This window comes from Marmota monax, unplaced genomic scaffold, assembly GCF_021218885.2.
Source record: "Marmota monax isolate L192 unplaced genomic scaffold, Marmota_monax_Labrador192_F-V1.1 WCK01_AAM20220418_F8-fsc00182, whole genome shotgun sequence".
In the NCBI taxonomy this organism is placed as follows: domain Eukaryota; kingdom Metazoa; phylum Chordata; class Mammalia; order Rodentia; family Sciuridae; genus Marmota; species Marmota monax.
Window position 1 is genome coordinate 3,216,563 of NW_026693043.1, and position 21,818 is coordinate 3,238,380.

Consider the following 21,818-nt stretch of genomic DNA (forward strand, 5'->3'; position numbering starts at 1 on the left):
AACCTAAGCAGAATTTGGGGACCACCTGGAACCAAGTGGGGCTGGGAGCTTTCCAGATGGATTATAAGACAATTCATTGATATTTACATAAGGAGAATAAATGTTTTTCCTAAGATAGCATGTCCCTTCAGTATCTTCAGACCACCAGCAAGAGAGGGAGGTACAGAAATTCTATTACATTAATAGTCTTTGTTTTTATGGCTTTGGCATTTATTAACTAGTGGGAGCTGTTTATTGGGTCATAAACTTTACTAATGGGGATATTATCTCTAAATTATAAATCTCCTTCAGTATATGGCTTAGTTATAAAAAGAATAATTATTTAAAGTGTCTGTATGGCTGCAATGTATCATGTTTATCGGCATGATTCCTATAATGGCTATTTCATTGTTTTGTGGGCTTGAACTAGGAATGATCAGGGCAATAATACACATCTATGCAAGAGAATAAGCAGTTGTTACCCCCCAAACTCAGGAGTGTTCTCTTTGGTTTCCTTCCCTTTCTTTTCTCCTTCTGCTTCTCAAATGAAGTAATTACAAGCTGGTATAAAGGCTAAATTATCTATATATCTCAACTCCTGAGGAAAAGATAACCAAGTTAAGAGTTGAATAGGAGAGTGACAAATGTGTCAGCTTGAAAAGTTCCAGGAAAGTGTCATCATTCTAAAAGCTTGCTCTCTGGGGAATAGAAAATCTTAAAGTGACAAAATGGCTTGGCACTATCAGTTGTCTTCGAAAAATATAAAAATCCTGGGACAGAACTCACATAGTCAAAATTAGGGTTTATGGGTAGATGCTTCTAGTATCTTAATTGAATATACTGGTTTATTAGAAGTTCTGTGGAGTCTATTTTAACAATGGTACATGTGTAATTAATTATCCTAGATGGCTTGTATAGAAAAGCCATCTATTGATTAGCTCAGTTTTTTAAAAAGATGAAAAATCCATTGTTGTTGAGCAAAATTGGTCCACCTGAGTGCCAAGAAGCCAGCTCACTTCTAGGCAAGATGCTACAAATGTGGAATGAAAGAATAAGGAGACAGGCGGGGTCCCTGAAATGTCATCAGCATCTCATCCTCTCCTCAGAGTAGCTACTGAAAGGTGACTGGTGCAGTCCTTTCCTGACAGGGTTGTGCCATCTCTGAGAACACTGAGAAAATGGATTTATGATACCCAGCATGCAACAATGAAGATTCAGGTAGACTGCAGAAGATTTCTAATACTAAGTTCCCAGAAGTCTATGGCCATGAGTTTTAATCAAATGTAGACTCTATCACAAGAATTCTGCTGAAGAAAAATAAACATAGAACCAGGGAGATGTAGTTTTAGAATATTTAAACCTCTGGGCCTGGGGGCTGTTGGTATGTATGTAAAATAAACCAAAACAAATCCTTGAAATCTTCAGCATTCACATCCTTAAATATTTTAGACATAATACACTTTTGGTCATACTATAATTATATACACATGCATATATTCCTAGGCTAACAAGCTGACTTTAGATTCAAAAAGGGCATTAAAAATACAAACACTGCATATGTTTCAATTTTTCACCCAAGTGTGTGTGTGCTGGCAGGGAGGAGGTTCCTTTTCTTCCCATAACTTTACTAATTTCAGAAAATAAATACATTCACTCTAGAGAGGTTTAAGACTTATTTTGATGAGGTGAGTTGCTATAAAACTTAATTATATAAGTAATAAACACATGTCAAAAAGATTTAAAAAATGTTTACTGGAATCACAACTTATTGCTCTGATATAATTTGATTTTAAATTGTCATATATAGCTGTCAAAAACTATTTTATTTTTATATTGCAATAAATCAAAATACATTGGATGGAAAAATTATCATAAGATTCTTTGGTATTCATAAATCATACATATGATAAAAATGTTCAACATTTCTTTAAATGGCATTTTTAATAGTGCTGGTACATTAGTAATATAATATGATGCTCTGAAAAACTAAAATGACAAAAGATTAATTGTGGTTTATAGATTTCTATTCAATATGAACCTTGTTTCTTTTTGCATTTAATAAAATTATATCTACTAAAATAAACTTGGCAAAATTAGAGAGGTACATCAAAGGAAGTTGATTCAAAGTGTCTCATGGTTCCTCCTCCTCTAAGCCAAACACATCCCTCAAAAGGTCTAAGTATCTAATGAATTTCACAGGAATAGGTGATGGCATTCCGAGCCAAACATCTTCACATTTCTAAGAAAAAACAAAGATGGATATAATTAGAGCCACATTTCAAAACACAGTTTTGAAAATTCAACATCAAATTGTTTCTTGCCATTTGGTAAACAGTTTATTTTCAAAACATAATTCTTTGCTGTCCACTTCAGGATCATGAGGACTTTGGTATATTAGATTCTTTCCTCTTTCTCTCTCTTTTTTCTTCCAGTGCTGGGGTTGAATCCAGGGTTTTGTGCATACTAGGCAAATGCTCTACCACTCAGCTACATCCCCAATCCTAACTTCTGTATCTTGATCCTTCACTTGCTGCCTCTCTTAGAATTAAAAAGGTCCACACTCTGCCATGTGACTGCAGACCCTCCCACAGAAGAGGAGGAATGTTTTCCTGTCCCTTTGATATGGGCTTGGCTACATGAATGGCTGTGGCTTGCGCACTTTTAGTGCTGGCCTGTTATACTTTTGCTACCACCATGAAAAGAGCATGGCCCTGGATACTGCTGGCTCTATAGAAAACCAGGCCTACTTGCAACCTGGAGCTCAGCCCAGTTACAGCCATCCAAGCTCACCTGACTTATAGGCCCATGGGCAAGAAAAATAAACATGTCTTGTGAACCACTAAAATTTTGGGAGTTGTTTGTTAGGCAGCACTACTGTAGTCATAGCTCTGCTATACTTTATTAAGAACTCAACTTTTTTCCTGTTTATTTTTAAATGTTGCTGGGAATTGAGCCCAGGGCCTTGTGCATGCTAGGTGAACACTCTAAAACTGAGTACATCCCTAGCCTTAAGAATTCAATTTTAAAAATTCAAACTGGTAGCTATACTGGCAGCCTGGGTCCCATTTCTTCAATAAGCTGTTAAAAGAGCACTGGATCACTCACAGTATCCTTTTAGGGATAAGCTACCTTATATATACAGTCATGCGCTACATAACAGTGTTTTTGCCAATGATGTACTGCATATCTGACAGTGATCCCATAAGATTATAATGGAGCTGAAAAACTCCTACTGCATAGTAAAGTCATAGCTGTCATGATATTGTGACACAACACATTACTCATACATTTGTGATGCTGGTTTAAACAAACCTAGTTTGCTGCCAGTCAGATAAAGGTATAGCACACACACTAATGTACATAAGTATGTACAGTTAGTATATAGTGTTGGATGATGATAATAAATGACCATGTTGCTGGCTTATGCATTTACTAAAATTTTAATCATTAGAATGTACTCCTTCTACTTAAAAGTTTACTATAAAACAATGTACCATGTTATGCTATGGTGGCCTCATATCTTGTGTTTACCATGCCTCTTAATTTCATTATTTTATTTTGTGCTTGATTTAATCTCATATCACTTTATTCATTAGGGCTCTAGAGTAATAGGCTATACTGTATGTATACACACACATACACAAACAGCATATGGCCCAGGAATATACTAGCAGTAACATCTAAGTTTGTGTAAAGCATACTCCTAGGATTCTCATTCAACAGTAAAATCACCTAATGATGCATTTTTCAAAATATATCCCTATCATTAAGTGACATATAACTGTATGTGTATGTGTATATATATATGTGAAAACTTTTACATATGCTACAATGGTCAATTAATATTAATATCAACAGAGGGAAAGTCCATAACTGCAGTTGCTTATATTTCTATTATCAAGGTTAATTGTATTATATAAAATGTTCTATTTCTTCTTTCGTTTTGTTTCCTGTAGTGCTAGGGATAGAGCTGAGGGCCAGGTGCATGCTAGGCAAGTGCTCTACCACTGAGCCACAGTCCTAGCCTACAAAAAGGTTTTAAATCTCTACCGGTGTTACATTAGTGTCCACAGTCACAAGGTGTCACAGAAACACGGGGAAAAGCTCAATAAGTCTATGTGATGGAATTCTGGAAGCACACTGAGTCAGCAAGGTTTCAGTTGGGCCTTATGGGATGAGGAACATGTCTGCAGGGGGTTAAAGCACTGAAGGGTGCTCCAGGCATAGGGAATAAAATAAGCAAAGGCCTAAAGACTTCAATATCTATTTTCAAGAAAGAATGAATAGCCCAGTGTGGTCTATAAGGGCCTTTTGAGACAGTTCATACTTGAGACTGTGAAGAGAGGAAGCTACTGGTTGGTCTTTTCCAGAGGAACAGCAGGAATCTGATTAGAAACTGATTAGATAACTTGTTGGGTGTATGGCGAGTAAAATGAAATAGAGAAGCCAATTTGATGGTGACTGTGACAGTCCTGAGGAAAGATGACTGCACCATAAACCAGAACAGGTGAAGCTGGGCTGGAGAAAAGGGGCTATGTGTGAAAGATTCTACTGCAGGAAAACACAGAATAATAAGAAGGTAAGATTTGAAATGGTGATAAAAGAAAGGGGCAGTAATATGGTTTGAATAATGTACCCCCACACAAAGATATGTTGAGGTCCTGACCCTCCATATCTTAGAGAGTGACTTTATTTGGAAATCAGGTTTTTGAAGATGTAATCAGGTAGATTAAGATGAGTAAGATGAGGTCATATTGGTGTAGGGTAGAGCATTATTGCAATAAGACTGGAATCCTTAAAAGAAGATGGCCACAAGACACAAGGGGAGAATGACATATGATGACAAAGGCAGAGATTGGGATTATGTAGCTGTAATCCAAGAAATGCCACAGCTATGAGGAGGCAAGAAAGGATTGCAACACAGGTTTTCACCTGTTTTTAATTAAAAAACTACTCTGGAAAGGAACATAAAGATTTCTGAAAAAACTAGGAATGGAACCACTATTTGATCCAGTTATCCCACTCCTTGGTATATATGAAAAGGATTTAAAATAGCAACACAATTCACAATAGCTAAGCTATGGAACAGACTTAGGTGCCCTTCAACAGATGAGTGGATAAATAAAATGTGATACATATACACAACAGAGTATTACTCAGCCATAAAGAAGAATGACTTTATGACATTTGCCAGTAAATGGATGGATCTGGAGACTATCATGCTAAGTGAAATAAACCAATCCCCAAAAACTAAAGGCTGAAACATTGCTCTGATATGTGGAAGCTAATGCACAATAAGTGGGGAGGGGCAAGAATAAAAGTTCAGTGGAGTAGACAAAGGGGAATGGAGGGAATGGAGGAGAATGAACCTGACATAACTTTCCTATGTACATATATACCACCATGAACCTATCATGTACATACATAAGAAATTAATTTAAAAATAACTGGATACATGACAGAACAATCAATAAATGGAAGGGAACGGAGTTATTGGAAAGGAAGGAGAATTAGACATACTAGGGACTAAATTAGAAGAATATGTATTCCATGCTTTTATAATTATGTCAAAATAGATTCTACTATCATGCATAACTAAAAAGAACCAATAAAAATAATTCTAAATTTAGTAATAGTTGACAGTGTCCATATTAGTTTCCTAGGGCTGCGGTAATAAATTACAATAACCTGGGTGGCTTAAATAAACAGAAATTGATTCTTTCCCAGTTTAGGAGGCCAGTAATCTAAAACCAAGGTGTCAGCAGGATAGGCCCATGCACCTCCCCTAGCTTGTAGAGGTTGTAAACCATCTTTGGAGTTCCTTGACTTGCTGAGACAGTTCTCTGCTTCTGTGTTCACATGGTGTTTTTTATATGTCTCTATTCTTTATGTGGCTATCTTATGAGGACTCCAATCATTGGATTGACAGTCTACCCTAATCCAGTATAACCTCATTTTAATGGATGATATCTACAATGATCCTATTTCCAAATAAGGTCACATTCTGAGGGTAGATATGAATTTTGGGGCAGGGGAAATATGCAACCCAGAGCAATAGCATGAATAAAATAAGGAAAGCAGGAAGAAAAAGAGTTAAAAGAAATTTCAGGGGCCGCTGCCCGCGTGACTCGGCGACTGTCGGCTGCCTGCACCGGCCCCTGCGTCAGGGCGGATAGCCTCCGAGGCGCAGCGCAGCAGGAGCGGTGCAGGGACTCTAGGAAGAGGTCTCTCGCCAAGCCTTCATGAAATAGCGAACAGGGAGCTGAAACCAACCAGAGACAGACCAGTCCCACCCCTCCCTTCGGACACTCCGGCAAGGAGCCTGGGGCATGCCATAGCAGAGAGGTGACATCACCAAAGTTCCGCCTACAGAATTCCTTCCCAGCGGAATCCACGTTAGCAGGTGTGTGACTCCCACCCCCTCCAGATACAAGCAGCCAGGAAACCTTGGGAATCTCTCCGGGGGCGTGTCTATAGGGAAGCAGAGGGGATTCCAGATCCCCACCTCCCCTTAACACCAGCGGCGACACCCAAGATCTTAGCCGCCAGTTTCTGGGGGCGTGCCCACCAAAGGGGTCCGGAAAAATTAAACTGTTGGTTCCCAGATCACCCCACCACAGCACTGGGACTTAGATGAATGACAGAGAGGGTGTTCATCGTTCAGGATATAGGACACGTGGTGGGGCTGCAAGTGTAATCAGATCCTTGGGGAACCACCTCTGGTGAACAGGACCTGGCTGGCTAGCTGGGAGGAGGAACAGGGGGAGGGGCCGGATAAGTGAAAGGGCACTGGACTAACAGGATTGAGAGACTCCCAGGAGCCACCGTACAGGGATTTCTGTCAGCACATAGAGGGCAGAAGCTCGGCTCAGAGGGCACAGCTCCACCTATTGGAAGAGAAGAAAATGGGATTCAGCCATAGAACAGGGGATGCCAGCATGGCAGAGATCTGATGTCATCGGAGAGCGGCCGAGGAGAGAACTTCATCGGTGCCACCGGCGACGGAAACAGTTGGTCCCCTGGTAGGGAGGGTGAGTCACAGATACCCGAGTCTCTCTCGCTTTGTCGTCGAGCCAGAGGGGAGGAGCAGGGCCACCGCCCGCGCCCGCAAGGTAGGCAGACCTGTGACCAACCTGCAGATCAGGCCCAGGGGTCTGCAGGCGTGGTAGGAGGGGCAGGGCAGAGCCGCCGCCCGCGCTGGCAAGGTAAGCAGACCTGCGACAGACCGGCGGATCAGGCCCAGTGGCCTACCAGCGTGGTACACACTTCACCCCAACTGGAGTAGGGGCAGAGCAGAGCCTTCGCCCGCGCCCAGATCAGGCCCAGCGGCCCGCCTGTGTGGTGGTCAAGTGACCCCAATTGGAGTGGGGGCGGAGCGGAACTGACACCCGTGCCCGCAAGGTGGGCAGACCGGCGACCAACCTGCAGATCAGGCCTAGCGGTCCCCGGGCATGGTAGGAGGGGCAGGGCAGAGCCTTCGCCCCCACCTGCAAGGTAGGCAGACCTGCGACAGAACGGCAGATCAGGCCCAGGGGTCCGCGGGCGTGGTAGACACCTCACACCAATTGGAGGAGGGGCAGAGCAGAGCCCCCGCCCGCACCTGCAAGGGAGACTTTTCAACTATACAAGAGCAATATAAATATATAGGGGGGGAAAATTTTCAAAAACACAACAGTTTCACCAAGAAGAAAGAAACGCAAGCAGTATGAAAAGACAAGGAAAGAAAGGACTACAAGCAATGCAGGTCAACTCAACTTTAGAAGAGGTAACAGCTGCAGCAGATGGAATGTCAGATAAAGAATTCAGGATATATATGCTTCAGATGATCTGGAGTATCAAGGAAGACATTAGACAGCAAAATCAGACAATGAAAGATCACTTCGACAAGGAATTACACAAACAAATCCAGGAAGCAAAGGATCAACTATACAGGGAGATAGAGGTTATAAAAAACAAACAAACAGAAATCCTAGAAATGCAGGAAGCAATAAACCAACTTAAAAACTCAATTGAGAATACTACCAGCAGAGTAGAACACTTAGAAGATAGAACATCAGACAATGAAGACAAAGTATTTCAACTTGAAAAGAACATAGACAGCTCAGCAAGACTGTTAAGAAACCATGAACAGAACATCCAAGAAATATGGGATAACATTAAGAGACCAAACTTAAGAGTCATTGGGATACAGGAAGGTATAGAACTCAATACCAAAGGAATGAGCAATTTATTCAATGAAATAATACGAGAAAACTTCCCAGACTTGAAGAATGAGACAGAATCCCCAATTCTAGAAGCCTACAGGATGCCGAATGTGCAAAATTATAAGAGATCCACACCTAGACACATTATAATGAAGATGCCCAACATACAGAATAAGGAGAGAATTTTAAAAGCTACAAGAGAAAGGAAGCAGATTACATTTAGGGGCAAGCCAATCAGGATAACAGCTGATCTTTCAACACAGACTCTGAAAGCTAGAAGATCCTGGAATAACATATTTCAAACACTGAAAGAAAATGGGTTCCAACCAAGAATTGTGTATCCAGCGAAATTAAGCTTCAGGATGGAAGATGAAATTAAAACCTTCCACGACAAACAAAAGTTAAAAGAATATGCAGCTAGAAAACCATCTCTTCAAAACATCCTCGGCAAAACATTACAGGAAGAGGAAATGGAAAATAACAATGAAAACCAACAGTGGGAGGTAGGACAGTAAAAGGGGGGGGGAATAATCAAAGAGGAAAACAAACCATGTTTAGTAACATAAATAAACAAATATGGCTGGAACAACAACCCATATCTCAATAATAACCCTAAATGTTAATGGCTTAAACTCACCAATTAAGAGACAGGCTAGTAGAATGGATCACAAAACAAGACCCAACAATATGCTGCCTACAGGAGACGCATTTGATAGGAAAAGACATACATAGGCTGAAGGTGAAAGGTTGGGAAAAATCATATCACTCATATGGACTTCGGAAACAAGCAGGAGTGTCCTACTCATATCAAATAAAATAGATTTCAAGCCAAAGTTAATCAAAAGGGATAAAGAGGGACACTATATACTGCTTAAGGGAACCATACACCAACAAGACATAACAATCATAAATATATATGCCCCAAACAATGGTGCAGCTATGTTCATCAAACAAACTCTTCACAAGTTCAAGAGTCTAATAGACCACCATACAATAATCATGGGAGACTTCAACACACCTCTATCACCACTGGACAGATCTTCCAAACAAAATTTGAATAAGGAAACTATAGAACTCAATAACACAATTAATAACCTAGACTTAATTGACATATATAGAATATACCACCCAACATCAAGCAGTTACACTTTTTTCTCAGCAGCACATGGATCCTTCTCAAAAATAGATCATATATTATGTCACAGGGGAACTCTTAGACAATATAAAGGAGTAGAGATAATACCATGCATCCTATCTGATCATAATGGAATGAAACTGAAAATCAACGATAAAAGAAGGAAGGAAAAAGCATACATCACTTGGAGAATGAAAAATAGGTTACTGAATGATCAATGGGTTATAGAAGACATCAAGGAGGAAATTAAAAAATTCTTAGAGATAATGAAAACACAGACACAACATATCGGAATCTATGGGACACATTGAAAGCAGTTCTAAGAGGAAAATTCATTGCTTGGAGTTCATTCCTTAAAAAAAGAAAAAAAAAACAACAAATAAATGATCTCATACTTCATCTCAAAATCCTTGAAAAAGAAGAGCAAAACAACAGCAAAAGAAGTAGAAGGCAAGAGATAATTAAAATCAGAGCTGAAATTAATGAAATCGAAACAAAAGAAACAATTGAAAAAATTGACAAAACTAAAAGTTGGTTCTTTGAAAAAATAAACAAAATCGACAGACCCTTAGCCATGCTAGCGAAGAGAAGAAGAGAGAGAACTCAAGTTACTAGCATACGGGATGAAAAAGGCAATATCACAACAGACACTTCAGAAATACAGAAGATAATCAGAAATTATTTTGAATCCTTATACTCCAATAAATTAGAAGATAGTGAAGGCATCGATAAATTTCTTAAGTCATATGATCTGCCCAGATTGAGTCAGGAGGATATAGACAACCTAAACAGACCAATATCAATTGAGGAAATAGAAGAAACCATAAAAAGACTACCAACTAAGAAAAGCCCAGGACCGGATGGGTATACAGCAGAATTTTACAAAACCTTTAAAGAGGAACTAATACCAATACTTTTCAAGCTACTTCAGGAAATAGAAAAAGAGGGAGAACTTCCAAATTCATTCTACGAGGCCAACATCACCCTGATACCTAAACCAGACAAAGACACTTCAAAGAAAGAAAACTTCAGACCAATATCTCTAATGAACCTAGATGCAAAAATCCTCAATAAAATTCTGGCGAATCGGATACAAAAACATATCAAAAAAATTGTGCACCATGATCAAGTAGGATTCATCCCTGGGATGCAAGGCTGGTTCAATATACGGAAATCAATAAATGTTATTCACCACATCAATAGACTTAAAAATAAGATCCATATGATCATCTTGATAGATGCGGAAAAAGCATTCGACAAAGTACAGCATCCCTTTATGTTCAAAACTCTAGAAAAACTAGGGATAACAGGAACATACCTCAATATTGTAAAAGCAATCTATGCTAAGCCTCAGGCTAGCATCATTCTGAATGGAGAAAAATTGAAGGCATTCCCTCTAAAATCTGGAACAAGACAGGGATGCCCTCTTTCACCACTTCTGTTCAACATAGTTCTCAAAACGCTGGCCAGAGCAATTAGACAGACGAAAGAAATTAAAGGCATAAAAATAGGAAAAGAAGAACTTAAATTATCACTATTTGCAGATGATATGATTCTATACCTAGCAGACCCAAAAGGCTCTACAAAGAAACTATTAGAGCTAATAAATGAATTCAGCAAAGTGGCAGGATATAAAATCAACACACATAAATCAAAGGCATTCCTGTATATCAGCGACAAATCCTCTGAAATGGAAATAAGGACAACCACTCCATTCACAATATCTTCAAAAAAAAAATAAAATACTTGGGAATCAACCTAACAAAAGAGGTGAAAGACTTATACAATGAAAACTACAGAACCCTAAAGAGAGAAATAGAAGAAGATCTTAGAAGATGAATATCCTAATATCCCTGTTCTGGATAGGCAGAACTAACATCATCAAAATGGCGATATTACCAAAAGTTCTCTATAGGTTTAATGCAATGCCAATCAAAATCCCAACGGCATTTCTTGTAGAAATAGAGAAAGCAATCATGAAATTCATATGGAAAAATAAAAGACCCAGAATAGCAAAAACAATGCTAAGCAGGAAGTGTGAATCAGGCGGTATAGCAATACCAGACTTCAAACTATACTCCAGAGCAATAGTAACAAAAACAGCATGGTACTGGTACCAAAACAGGCGGGTGGACCAATAGTACAGAATAGAGGACACAGAAACCAATCCACAAAACTACAACTATCTTATATTTGATAAAGGGACTAAAAGCATGCAATGGAGGAAGGATAGCATCTTCAACAAATGGTGCTGGGAAAACTGGAAATCCATATGCAACAAAATGAAACTGAATCCCTTTCTCTCGCCATGCACAAAAGTTAATTCAAAATGGATCAAGGAGCTTGATATCAAATCAGAGACACGCCGTCTGATAGAAGAAAAAGTTGGCTACGATCTACAGTCGGTGGGGTCGGGCTCCAAATTCCTCAATAGGACACCCATAGCACAAAAGTTAATAACTAGAATCAACAAATGGGACTTACTTAAACTAAAAAGTTTTTTCTCAGCAAAAGAAACAATAAGAGAGGTAAATAGGGAGCCTACATCCTGGGAACAAATCTTTACTCCTCACACTTCAGATAGAGCCCTAATATCCAGAGTATACAAAGAACTCAAAAAATTAGACAATAAGATAACAAATAACCCAATCAACAAATGGGCCAAGGACCTGAACAGACACTTCTCAGAGGAGGACATACAATCAATCAACAAGTACATGAAAAAATGCTCACCATCTGTAGCAGTCAGAGAAATGCAAATCAAAACCACCCTAAGATACCATCTCACTCCAGTAAGATTGGCAGCCATTATGAAGTCAAACAGCAACAAGTGCTGGCGAGGATGTGGGGAAAAGGGTACACTTGTACATTGCTGGTGGGACTGCAAATTGGTGCAGCCAATTTGGAAAGCAGTATGGAGATTTCTTGGAAAGCTGGGAATGGAACCACCATTTGACCCAGCTATTCTCCTTCTCGGTCTATTCCCTAAAGACCTAAAAAGAGCATGCTACAGGGACACTGCTACATCGATGTTCATAGCAGCACAATTCACAATAGCAAGACTGTGGAACCAACCTAGATGCCCTTCAATAGACAAATGGATAAAAAAATGTGGCATTTATACACAATGGAGTATTACTCTGCATTAAAAAATGACAAAATCATAGAATTTGCAGGGAAATGGATGGCATTGGAACAGATTATGCTAAGTGAAGCTAGCCAATCCCTAAAAAACAAATGCCAAATGTCTTCTTTGATATAAGGAGAGTGACTAAGAACAGAGTAGGGACGAAGAGCAGGAGAAGAAGATTAACATTAACAGAGGTGGGAGGGAAAGGGAGAGAGAAGGGAAATTGCATGGAAATGGAAGGAGACCCTCAGGGTTATACAAAAGAGCATACAAGAGGAAATGTAGGGAAAGGGAAAAATAATACAAGGGGGAGAAATGAAGGTCAGTAGGGGGGTAGAGAGAGAAGAGGGGAGGGGAGGGGAGGGGAGGGGGGATAGTAGAGGATAGGAAAGGTAGCAGAACACGACAGTCACTAGTATGGCAATATGTAAATCAATGGATGTGTATTTGATGTGATTCTGCAATCTGTATATGGGCTAAAAATGGGAGTTCATAACCCACTTGAAGCAAAGTGTGAAAGATGATATATCAAGAACTATGTAATGTTTTGAACAACCAACAATAAAAAAAATAAATAAATAAATAAAAAATAAAAAAAAAGAAATTTCAGTGGAGAAATAAGGATCAGAGGGAGGCAGTATGTTCAATTTTGGACATTTTTATTTCAAGTTCCTATAGGACATCACAGTGAAGATTCTGGTAAACACCTGGAAATACAGTTCTCTAGAGTACACAGCTCACATCCAGACTATACAAAGATGTGGAAGTCACTGGAATATGAGTGATCTGTAAAATTATGGCAATTGATAATATCGATGTGGAATAAGAACCCCAAGTACTGGCCTCTTTAAAGCCCCAAATCTTAATTTAAGAGATGATTTATGATGATGAACTAGTTGAATATTTTTGCAGGGTTATAGGAATCTTCTCAATATCTAGTACTAATAATAAGACATTTATTGGATATTTAGTATATGATAGAAGGTCTTTTAAGTGTTTTACATGAATCCCATTGTTTAATCATCACAGAAAGTCCCCAAGAGGAAGATGATATTATGATGCCTATTTATAAAAGAGAGAAACAAGTCATAGAAGGACGAAATAGCTTATCTAAAACCAAACCATCAGTCAGTGGAGAAGCTTAGATCCTATCCCTGGCTGTGAGGCTCTAGAGCTATGCTTATCTACTAGGCTGCCCTCCAAGACAGCAATGGAGTGGGCCTGTTCAGAAGTAGCTAACCCCCATCCCACATAGCTACATTTGGTTCTGTCATTTTCAGCAAAAAAAGTTAAGTAGAAAACAATATTCTTGAATTGAAACTTTTTTTTTTCTCTCAAGAATGCCGCCTCTCAGAGACTGAGCCCAATCCAACAACTGGCAATGTAAAGAAGGAAATGACCCTTCTGAATTCTTTCTAAAGGGTGTTTTGTGTAATTCACATCATATGGAACTTAATGAAATGGGCTTCCTCACACCAAAAAGTAGTGAACCATTGTGAACATATTAAGCAATAATTTTAATCAATGAAGGCTGAGATCAAGACATTCAACTCCTATTGAACACATTCTCAAAAAGCTGATTACAAAATTTAGGGCAATTTTTGCTCTGAAGTGGTATTTTCTAGTTTAATCTTATTATAGGGGAATGGTACAAACATCCAGATTCAAAATTGCTATCTCCTGATAGGTATTTTATAAAGTTTTTAATATAAAATGAATAAAACACATATAACTCATTTAATTATGATGGAGCTATTCAAGGAATGTATCCTCTTATGAAATAAGTCAGTACTAAAGGATCCTCCTCAGAACTTGTTAGTAAAAGTGGATTTTTTTAACATGGAATCATGATTTACATGCTAATAATAAAAGAGAAGAAATAGAAGAACTTATACTGGAATAATAACTCAGGAGTTGGAAATGAGAATCAAATTTATTAGCAATAAGTCAGACTTGGACAAAATGAAACTCAAGTAAAGACCTAGGAGGTTTGAAATTAAGGGTAGTTTAAGATAATAGTTTATTTCTTTAAATCCTGACTGCTCCCTATAGCACCCTGAAAGCCTTCCTGACTACTCTAGCTCCACTATACTCTTTGTTTAGAATCAATATCACTTCACTTGATCATTTTTCCCTTTCTCACTGTTCTCCAGTTTCTAGATGGGAGTGACTTTTTCTGTCTCAAATATTTGATAAATGCCATAGACACATTTATAGTGCTTCAGGAACCCAGGATCCATCCACTGCCAACCCTCAATTTTAGGGAGATGCCCTCAGGCTACCCAAAATTACAGTAAAACAGGGAGTTTTCAGAGGCTCAGGCAATGGAGTAGGACATCAATAAAGTAGAAGGAAATGTACCTTTTTCATAATTTTGCCTATAATTGGATCTACCTAAAGGAATTGCATGGCTGGTCCCTTTGTAAAAATAAAGAGGATTTGGGCAACATAATAAAACCCTGCCAGGAGTGGTGTGGTGGTACAAGCTACCTATTATCTCAGAGACTTGGGAAGCTGAGGCTGAAGGATCCCAGGTTCAAGGTCAGCCTTAACAACTTAGCAAGACCTCGTCTCAAGAATAAAATAAACAGGGGGATGTAGCTCAGAGATAGAGTTTAAGGATATAACTTAGAGGTAGAGCACCTGAGTTCAATTCCCAGTCCTGTCAAATACACACACACACACACACACACACACACAAAACACATACATATGTGTATGTGTGTATCTATGTATGTATATATCCCCAAACTACCAGCTATCAGTGTTGATCTTTCTAATAAATCTGTAAGTGTTCCAAACATTATACAAACCTTATGAAAATCTAGGCAGTGAGTTAAAATACTGACCTTTTATTCATCCTACACTATAAAATGCAAAGAAAACTCCAGATCACGTGGTTTTCCCAGAAGTGCATGTAAGATTTTATTTGTTTTTGATTGAGACTGAATCTGGACCTTGTGCATTCTAGGCAAGCACTCTACCACTGAGCTACATCATAGCCCATGCATGTAAGTTAAATGGGAATAACACTTAAGTGGGTAATTCTACAATAGGGGGATTCATCCACAGAAGTTGATCCCTCCCATTCCAGATGAAGATGAGCCTGCTTCCGTCTCTGCAAGACAGGCCCTTGTTGATACGGGTTTGAAATCTATGTGTCATAGGCTCTGCCAGTGCTCCTTCCTACCCTCTTACACTTTCCACTTGGTCATACTCCAGTGTTCCTTTGGCGTTGAGATTCTGCTTGGCCTCTGAGGCCCACTCTGACTGCCTGTGGGACAAGCCAAAAGTGCCAGGGAATTATTTTCTTTCCCCCACTTTGAGGGCAGTCCTCAACCAATGACTGAAGTGAGTTGACAGATGAATACTGCAGCTCCTTTGCACTTTGGATGGGATAACTCTGAGGAATATGTTGGCTGCTGGATCCCAGCATTTCCTAGCAGCCCTAAACTCCAGTCATCCACACTTATAACTGGTTTGATAATGTGCCCTTTAAGTAGCTCCCTCCCTTCACTTTCTCAGTACTTCTAATCCCTTCCTAATGGTTCTTTCCTGCAAAACTGTATAAGCTCAAATCCTTGTCTTCAACATTGCTTCTAGAGGAAATCAGATGAAGACACTAAGCAATTTTGCACGTATCAAAATTAAGAGCATGTTGCCAGGCATGGTGTGCACACTTGTAATCCCAGTGACTTGATGGTGATTTACATGAGTACACACATGTGCAACTATTCCTCAGGCAACAGTTGCATATGCCTGTAATTCCAGTGGATCAGGAGGCTGCAGCAGGAGGACTGTGAGTTCAAAGCCAGACTCAGCAACTTATCAAGACTCTGTCTCAAAATAAAAAATAAAACAGGGCTGGGAATGTGGCTCAGTGGTTAAGTGTCTCTGGGTTCAACCCCCAGTATCATAAATAAATAAATAAATAAATAAATATTTAAGGGCATGCCTATGAAAGTTACAGCAGAGCTTGGAACAAAGCAACTTTCTGGCAAACTGACGGTGAATCCAGAGTCTCCAATGTGACTTCCAGACAGTCCCCAAATCTTAGAACAAAATTTAATGTAATCTGGAGTATTGAATAATATGTGCCACATAGCATTTTCTGGAAGAGGGAAAAACTATGAAATACAGAATGACATTCAATGATATAAAATTGTGATTCTAAAATGACTGGGAATCATCATCTCTGAGAGGGTCCTATGACATATTCCAAGCTGGCTGTCACTAGAACCACTTAAGATGTCAAAGAAGTTGGCAATAAATTACTCGTTCATCAATGGTAAAAAACTGTAGCTGTCGATCTGTAAAAAGTCATACACCCTTGAAATGGGAAGCAAAGATGGCACTGGATGAAAACCCAGTAAACAGCAGCTGCCCAGTGAGAATAGCAAAGCTGTGTGTGAGCTAATAGGCCCTGGATTTATTTGCTTTGACATTTTTAAAAGGAAATTTAATTGGATTATGTCTTCTTTTAGTTTCAAATTTTTCTACTGTAGTACTGGCCACCAGATGCATGAGGGGAAAAGATCGGGAGCCAATTAAATTCCACGCTTCACTGAAACAAGGTTATTTTTATTCTTCCCAACTGCAAGGCTGATAGAGTCATGTTAGTGACTTCATCATGTTACTCCCTTCTACTAGCTTGGAAAAGAATGTTTCTATGGAAAATATCTATGTATTGTAGAAAAGTCCAATAGTAGTATATATGAAATCAAAATTATGGTTTTCTTGGACTCCCTTCCTTCTAATAAGGGTGACATGACCTTAGAAATAATCAAATTAGGTACAAAAATATAAAAGCAATTAAATTTTAACAAAGCAAATTAAAATTCATTTTGGGAAGGGGATCTTGCAAATACTTCTTGAGATAATCAAGAGCATTCTGGTAACATAAGGAAAAGCTCATATATAAAACCAAAAGATTGGGCTGGGGTATAGCTCAGTGGAAGAGTGCTTGCCTAGCACATGTGACGCACTGGGTTCAATCCTCAGCATCACATTGAAATAAATAAAGTAAAGGTATTGTGTCAATCTACAGCTTAAAAAAAAGAAAGAAAATTTAAAACAACAAAAAATTTGCTAATAATTTTCTGTCTTATCATGGGCAATAGCAATTTTTCACCTTCATTTCCCTATGCTCTAGACAAAGCTTCAACAGATGTCATTTACATGTAAGTGTAGCTAAGAAAGCTGTCAATTATAAATAAGAAAACCTTCCTTAGAAGTACATTACAGGTAAACTAAGTTTTCAAGGAAACATGGAATTTTTGAGCTTTAGCCTAATGTTCCAATGCTTCAGATCATATTAGATTCCAGAAACAGCATCTCCAACTAGGTTATTGCTCTATGTTAGGTAGTCAGCATGTGTTTACCAGTTACTTTTTTCAATCTAATGAAAATGGATAATAACCTTTTATTTCAATTCTTAAATTCAATCACAAATACTACAAATAACTTCTCATTTTAAAAGTTGGCACTAGCCCCTAACTATATATGCCTTACTTTTAGGAATGCCTCTTGATTCTTAGCTTCCAATGTATAAATTAGGAATGATATTTATTTGGGCAAGATGTTAGGATAATAAAATGTCACAGGGCATTCTGTGCTCTAAATGCCAAAAGGAGATCCTCCACAAGTAGGATGTCCAAAGATTTATCCCAAGGTGTACCCAATCACCCACTACTTCCCACTGCCAAGGCCATATATTATCCTGTTGTGAGAAAGAGGGAGCTTTAGAGCCAACTGCTAATACTTTTGCAGTTATAGTGCTTGTAAAATGAAGCCATGTCCAATTTTTCTCAGAAATGTCACAAGATAAGACACCAGTCATACAGTGCAAGTTATAAAGTTTATATGAGAACCAATTTAGTGTTATTTTTTAAAACGTGACTTCTGAGATTAACCAGACAGGCTCAAAACAGTGGGACCTATTCTGTCAGCTTTATAGCTACCATCTGCGAGCAAGCACAATTGAATGGGAATGGGGTCTCCAGGCTGTGATAGCACCAGGGCAACATGCTGACACCATAGATAGTCACATAATGGAGTGAGAGGTAAATTACAGCTCCATGGGCTGTTGAGGGGCCAGACAGAGTGATGACCAAGGAATATCCCCCACCCCCAAGAATCCAGGCTATAGGCCACTGGATGTAGGCCACAGCCAATACCCATCTATGCAGGAAAAAAACAAAAACAAAACATCTGTTACCAAAGGGCAGCAGGACTAATCAAAGATAGATTAGCTATAACATAGTTCTCTTTACATTTTGTTTGTTTGCTACTGAAATCCACTTCTATTATCTGAGGCCATGTGACTATCACATATAGGGAAGCTACATCTGAGCACTGGTCCTGACATCCAGTAGACCAAGCTCCAGGAGCTATTTATTAGTCTGGTCTGGCTTTATACCCTGGCTAGGCTATGGGGCTTGTTCTCCTGAGATAAGGTCTTTACTCTGGTAACAGATTGAGCTGGGTAATTCTCCATTTATCACTCAAGAGACTTCACCCTGCTCCTTGCCCTGGGAGGATGACCTATGTGAATTACATCAGCTTCCTTAATTTCTGGCTTCTAGGGTTCAACCAATGGGAGGTGGTGTCAGGAGATGGGGGATAGGGAGTGAGTAAGAGAAGAGAGATGTCACACTGACTTTCCTCCTCCTTGCCCTGCTCCTTCCCTTTTGGCCCTCGATTTGGTGGTGGCTACAGCAGCAGTAGTGCAATGATTATGTTCTCCAACTACTGCTCCAAATTCTTTGCTAGGCTCTAGTAATGCTGGTCCCTGCCTGCTTTCCCAGTCCTAAGCAGGCTAAAAGCTTTCTACCATTGCTACTCTCTGAGTGTTCCACCCTATTTTATCAAATCATCTCCATGACCCCTTTGAGCTGTGTGCATTTCCTGGTGTTACCTCACTGGAACAGGGACTCATCATGCTCAATCCTTGGTGAGGATGAAAGCTTGAGAGTCTATCGACTGGCTCCCTCTGATTGCTGAATGGTGCTAACTTCTAGATTCCTATCACTGTGCTATTTTGGAGATATGCCCTTCTGGAATTCCCTGATACCCAACTCCTTTTGATCCCATATCTGTGTACCAAACCACCTCTCTACTCAGCCTCAGGTTAGACAAAGCCCTGGTCCTGTTCCTGGTTTTTGTCCTCTCCCAGCCCACTCCATGTACTATGAAGGTGCTCTAGATCCTTACCTAAACATTAATCCTATCCATTAACACCTGATGCAGGCAGAATATGTTGAATCTAACACTCATCTTTCATTACTCAAGAAGTCCTTTTTCATTTCTCAGTGTGTTCTTTGGTACAGGGAAGAGGTCATACTGAGGAAAACATTCAGCCCATGAATAAATCTATGAGTTCTGAGTGAAACTTCTAGAGAGCTGCCCATGTCATTTTTGATGTCATTTCTGGAACTTTAGCCACTGTCAGCCTATCCATCTCATACAATGGACAAAATGTGTGGCTTTCCAATCCCAGGCCTCCACCTACGCTCTGCTTCCACACAGAAACTCAGCCTGTTATTCCTTATTCTCAGAAGATATTAATCTCATCACTTTGTACTCAGGGCTAGGACACTGCCACAACCTGGTGAATCTTGCCTTGAAGCTCCACATGTCATTTTTGACTAGGGCAGACTACCAAAATGTTGGTGATTCCTTAAAGTATAAGTGAGAGATTTTTTTCTGCCCAACCAGGCCCAGGGACTGGCAAATCTGGTCTAATCCTTCCATGGCCTATTGTGGCATAGTCACTCTCCTATTAGTTCCCTGCCATGCATGGAAGATCTGACAACAATAGAGGAGGCTGGCTCATATTACCAGGCTCCCAACTGACACCAAAAACAACCAACAGGGGCTTCAAGAGTGGCTGGTTACTAAGCTATGATGTGCCATCTAGAATCTCCTTGAGGAAGCACTTGGTGGCCTAAGTCCTGAGGAAGGACAGGGATCCCCCTGAAAGGATTACATCAACTACAAAGATGTCTTGGTTGCAAAGAGCCATATTGTCTAAGGTTATTTCTTTTCTTGAACCAACTCACAGAATTTTTTTTTTAAAAGGCCAGGGGCTGGCGATATAGCTCAGTTGGTAGAGTACCCCCAGCACCACACACATGCAAAAAAAAAAAAAAAAAGACCAGGTTAGTTTGGCCCAACTCAGGATAACTCTGAAAGATGATTCTAGCTCCAGAGCTCTCTATGGGTCAGACAAGCTGTCTTTAGATATATACTATACCTCAACTTCTCCCTCTGCTCACTGCTGATTCTTTCCCCTACTTTCCACAGGAGTTGATTCCAAGGATACTCTCAAGTAAACATCTGCATGTTAGGCTCCACCTGCTCTCTGGAGAACCCAACCTGTGACAAGATCTGATCCACAACTATCTGGAGGCATTATTAGATATTAACATTTAAGCATACTTAAATGGTTCAGTAGATACTATATTCTTCACTACCAATTCTACTGTATGAACTATGTGACACTGTGCTTGACCCATTCATAACTAAGTATTTTTACATGAGATTATAGATTCACTCATAACATTCCCAAGCTATCTTATATCCTCTTGATGAAACAATGACAAGCTTAGCAATACCAGAGTGCTTTGGAATCTGATTAAGTTCTCATTATGGGTTATATTGATTGGGTAGCATTTGATACTTGTTTTCAGTTCTTTTTAATTGATCTAAAAAAAGTGGTTGGGCTAGGGTTGTGGCTCAGTGGTACAGCACTCACCTAGCAAGGCCCTGGGTTCAATCCTTAGCACCACATAAAAATAAATAAATAAAATAAAGGTATTGTGTCCAACAACAACTTTATACACACACACACACACACATACATACATACACACACACACACACACATGCACACACACAGTGGTCCCTTCCAAATGTCTCTGGCAGACTGATATCTTTCTAGGCTCAGTAAGCAGAACTGATGGGACCATATGAGTAAAATTCGTCTCACCATAAATGAGTAACAATTAGGAAGAGCTTGCTGCTAAAGAATAGGCTCTTTCTAATGGGACATTTTCAGCCTATAACTGTTCTAACGCTTACTGTTAAGCACAGAAAACTATCTTAGCCTTGGAAGGGACTGCTCAGGGCCAACTACCCTGACATGAGGAAGGTAAGGCATTTCCATTTTATAAACAATGACAGAACCTAATTTAAGCCCCACTATGGGAAAGGTATCACAATAAGTGCCTCATGTATATTGACTCAGTTCCTTACAACAACCTTAATGGAGAGATACTCTAATCTCCATTTTTGAGATGGGTAAACCTGAAAGGTTGACTAACTTGTACAAAGTCACCCAGTTAGTTGATGATGGAGTCAAGCATTTGAA

General features: G+C 39.4%; 1 protein-coding gene across 2 annotated transcripts in view; it reads right to left on the reverse strand.

Moving 5' to 3' along the window:
* Positions 1–1,712: 1,712 nt before the first annotated feature.
* Positions 1,713–21,818, reverse strand: part of Efhc2 (EF-hand domain containing 2) — a 200,662-nt gene continuing 180,556 nt past the window's right edge. For both annotated transcript variants that reach the window (XM_058582489.1, XM_058582490.1), the window contains exon 15: positions 1,713–2,218. In XM_058582489.1, the coding sequence (XP_058438472.1) occupies positions 2,111–2,218 (108 nt within the window). In that variant the 3' untranslated portion in view covers positions 1,713–2,110. The remainder of the gene's footprint in view (positions 2,219–21,818) is intronic.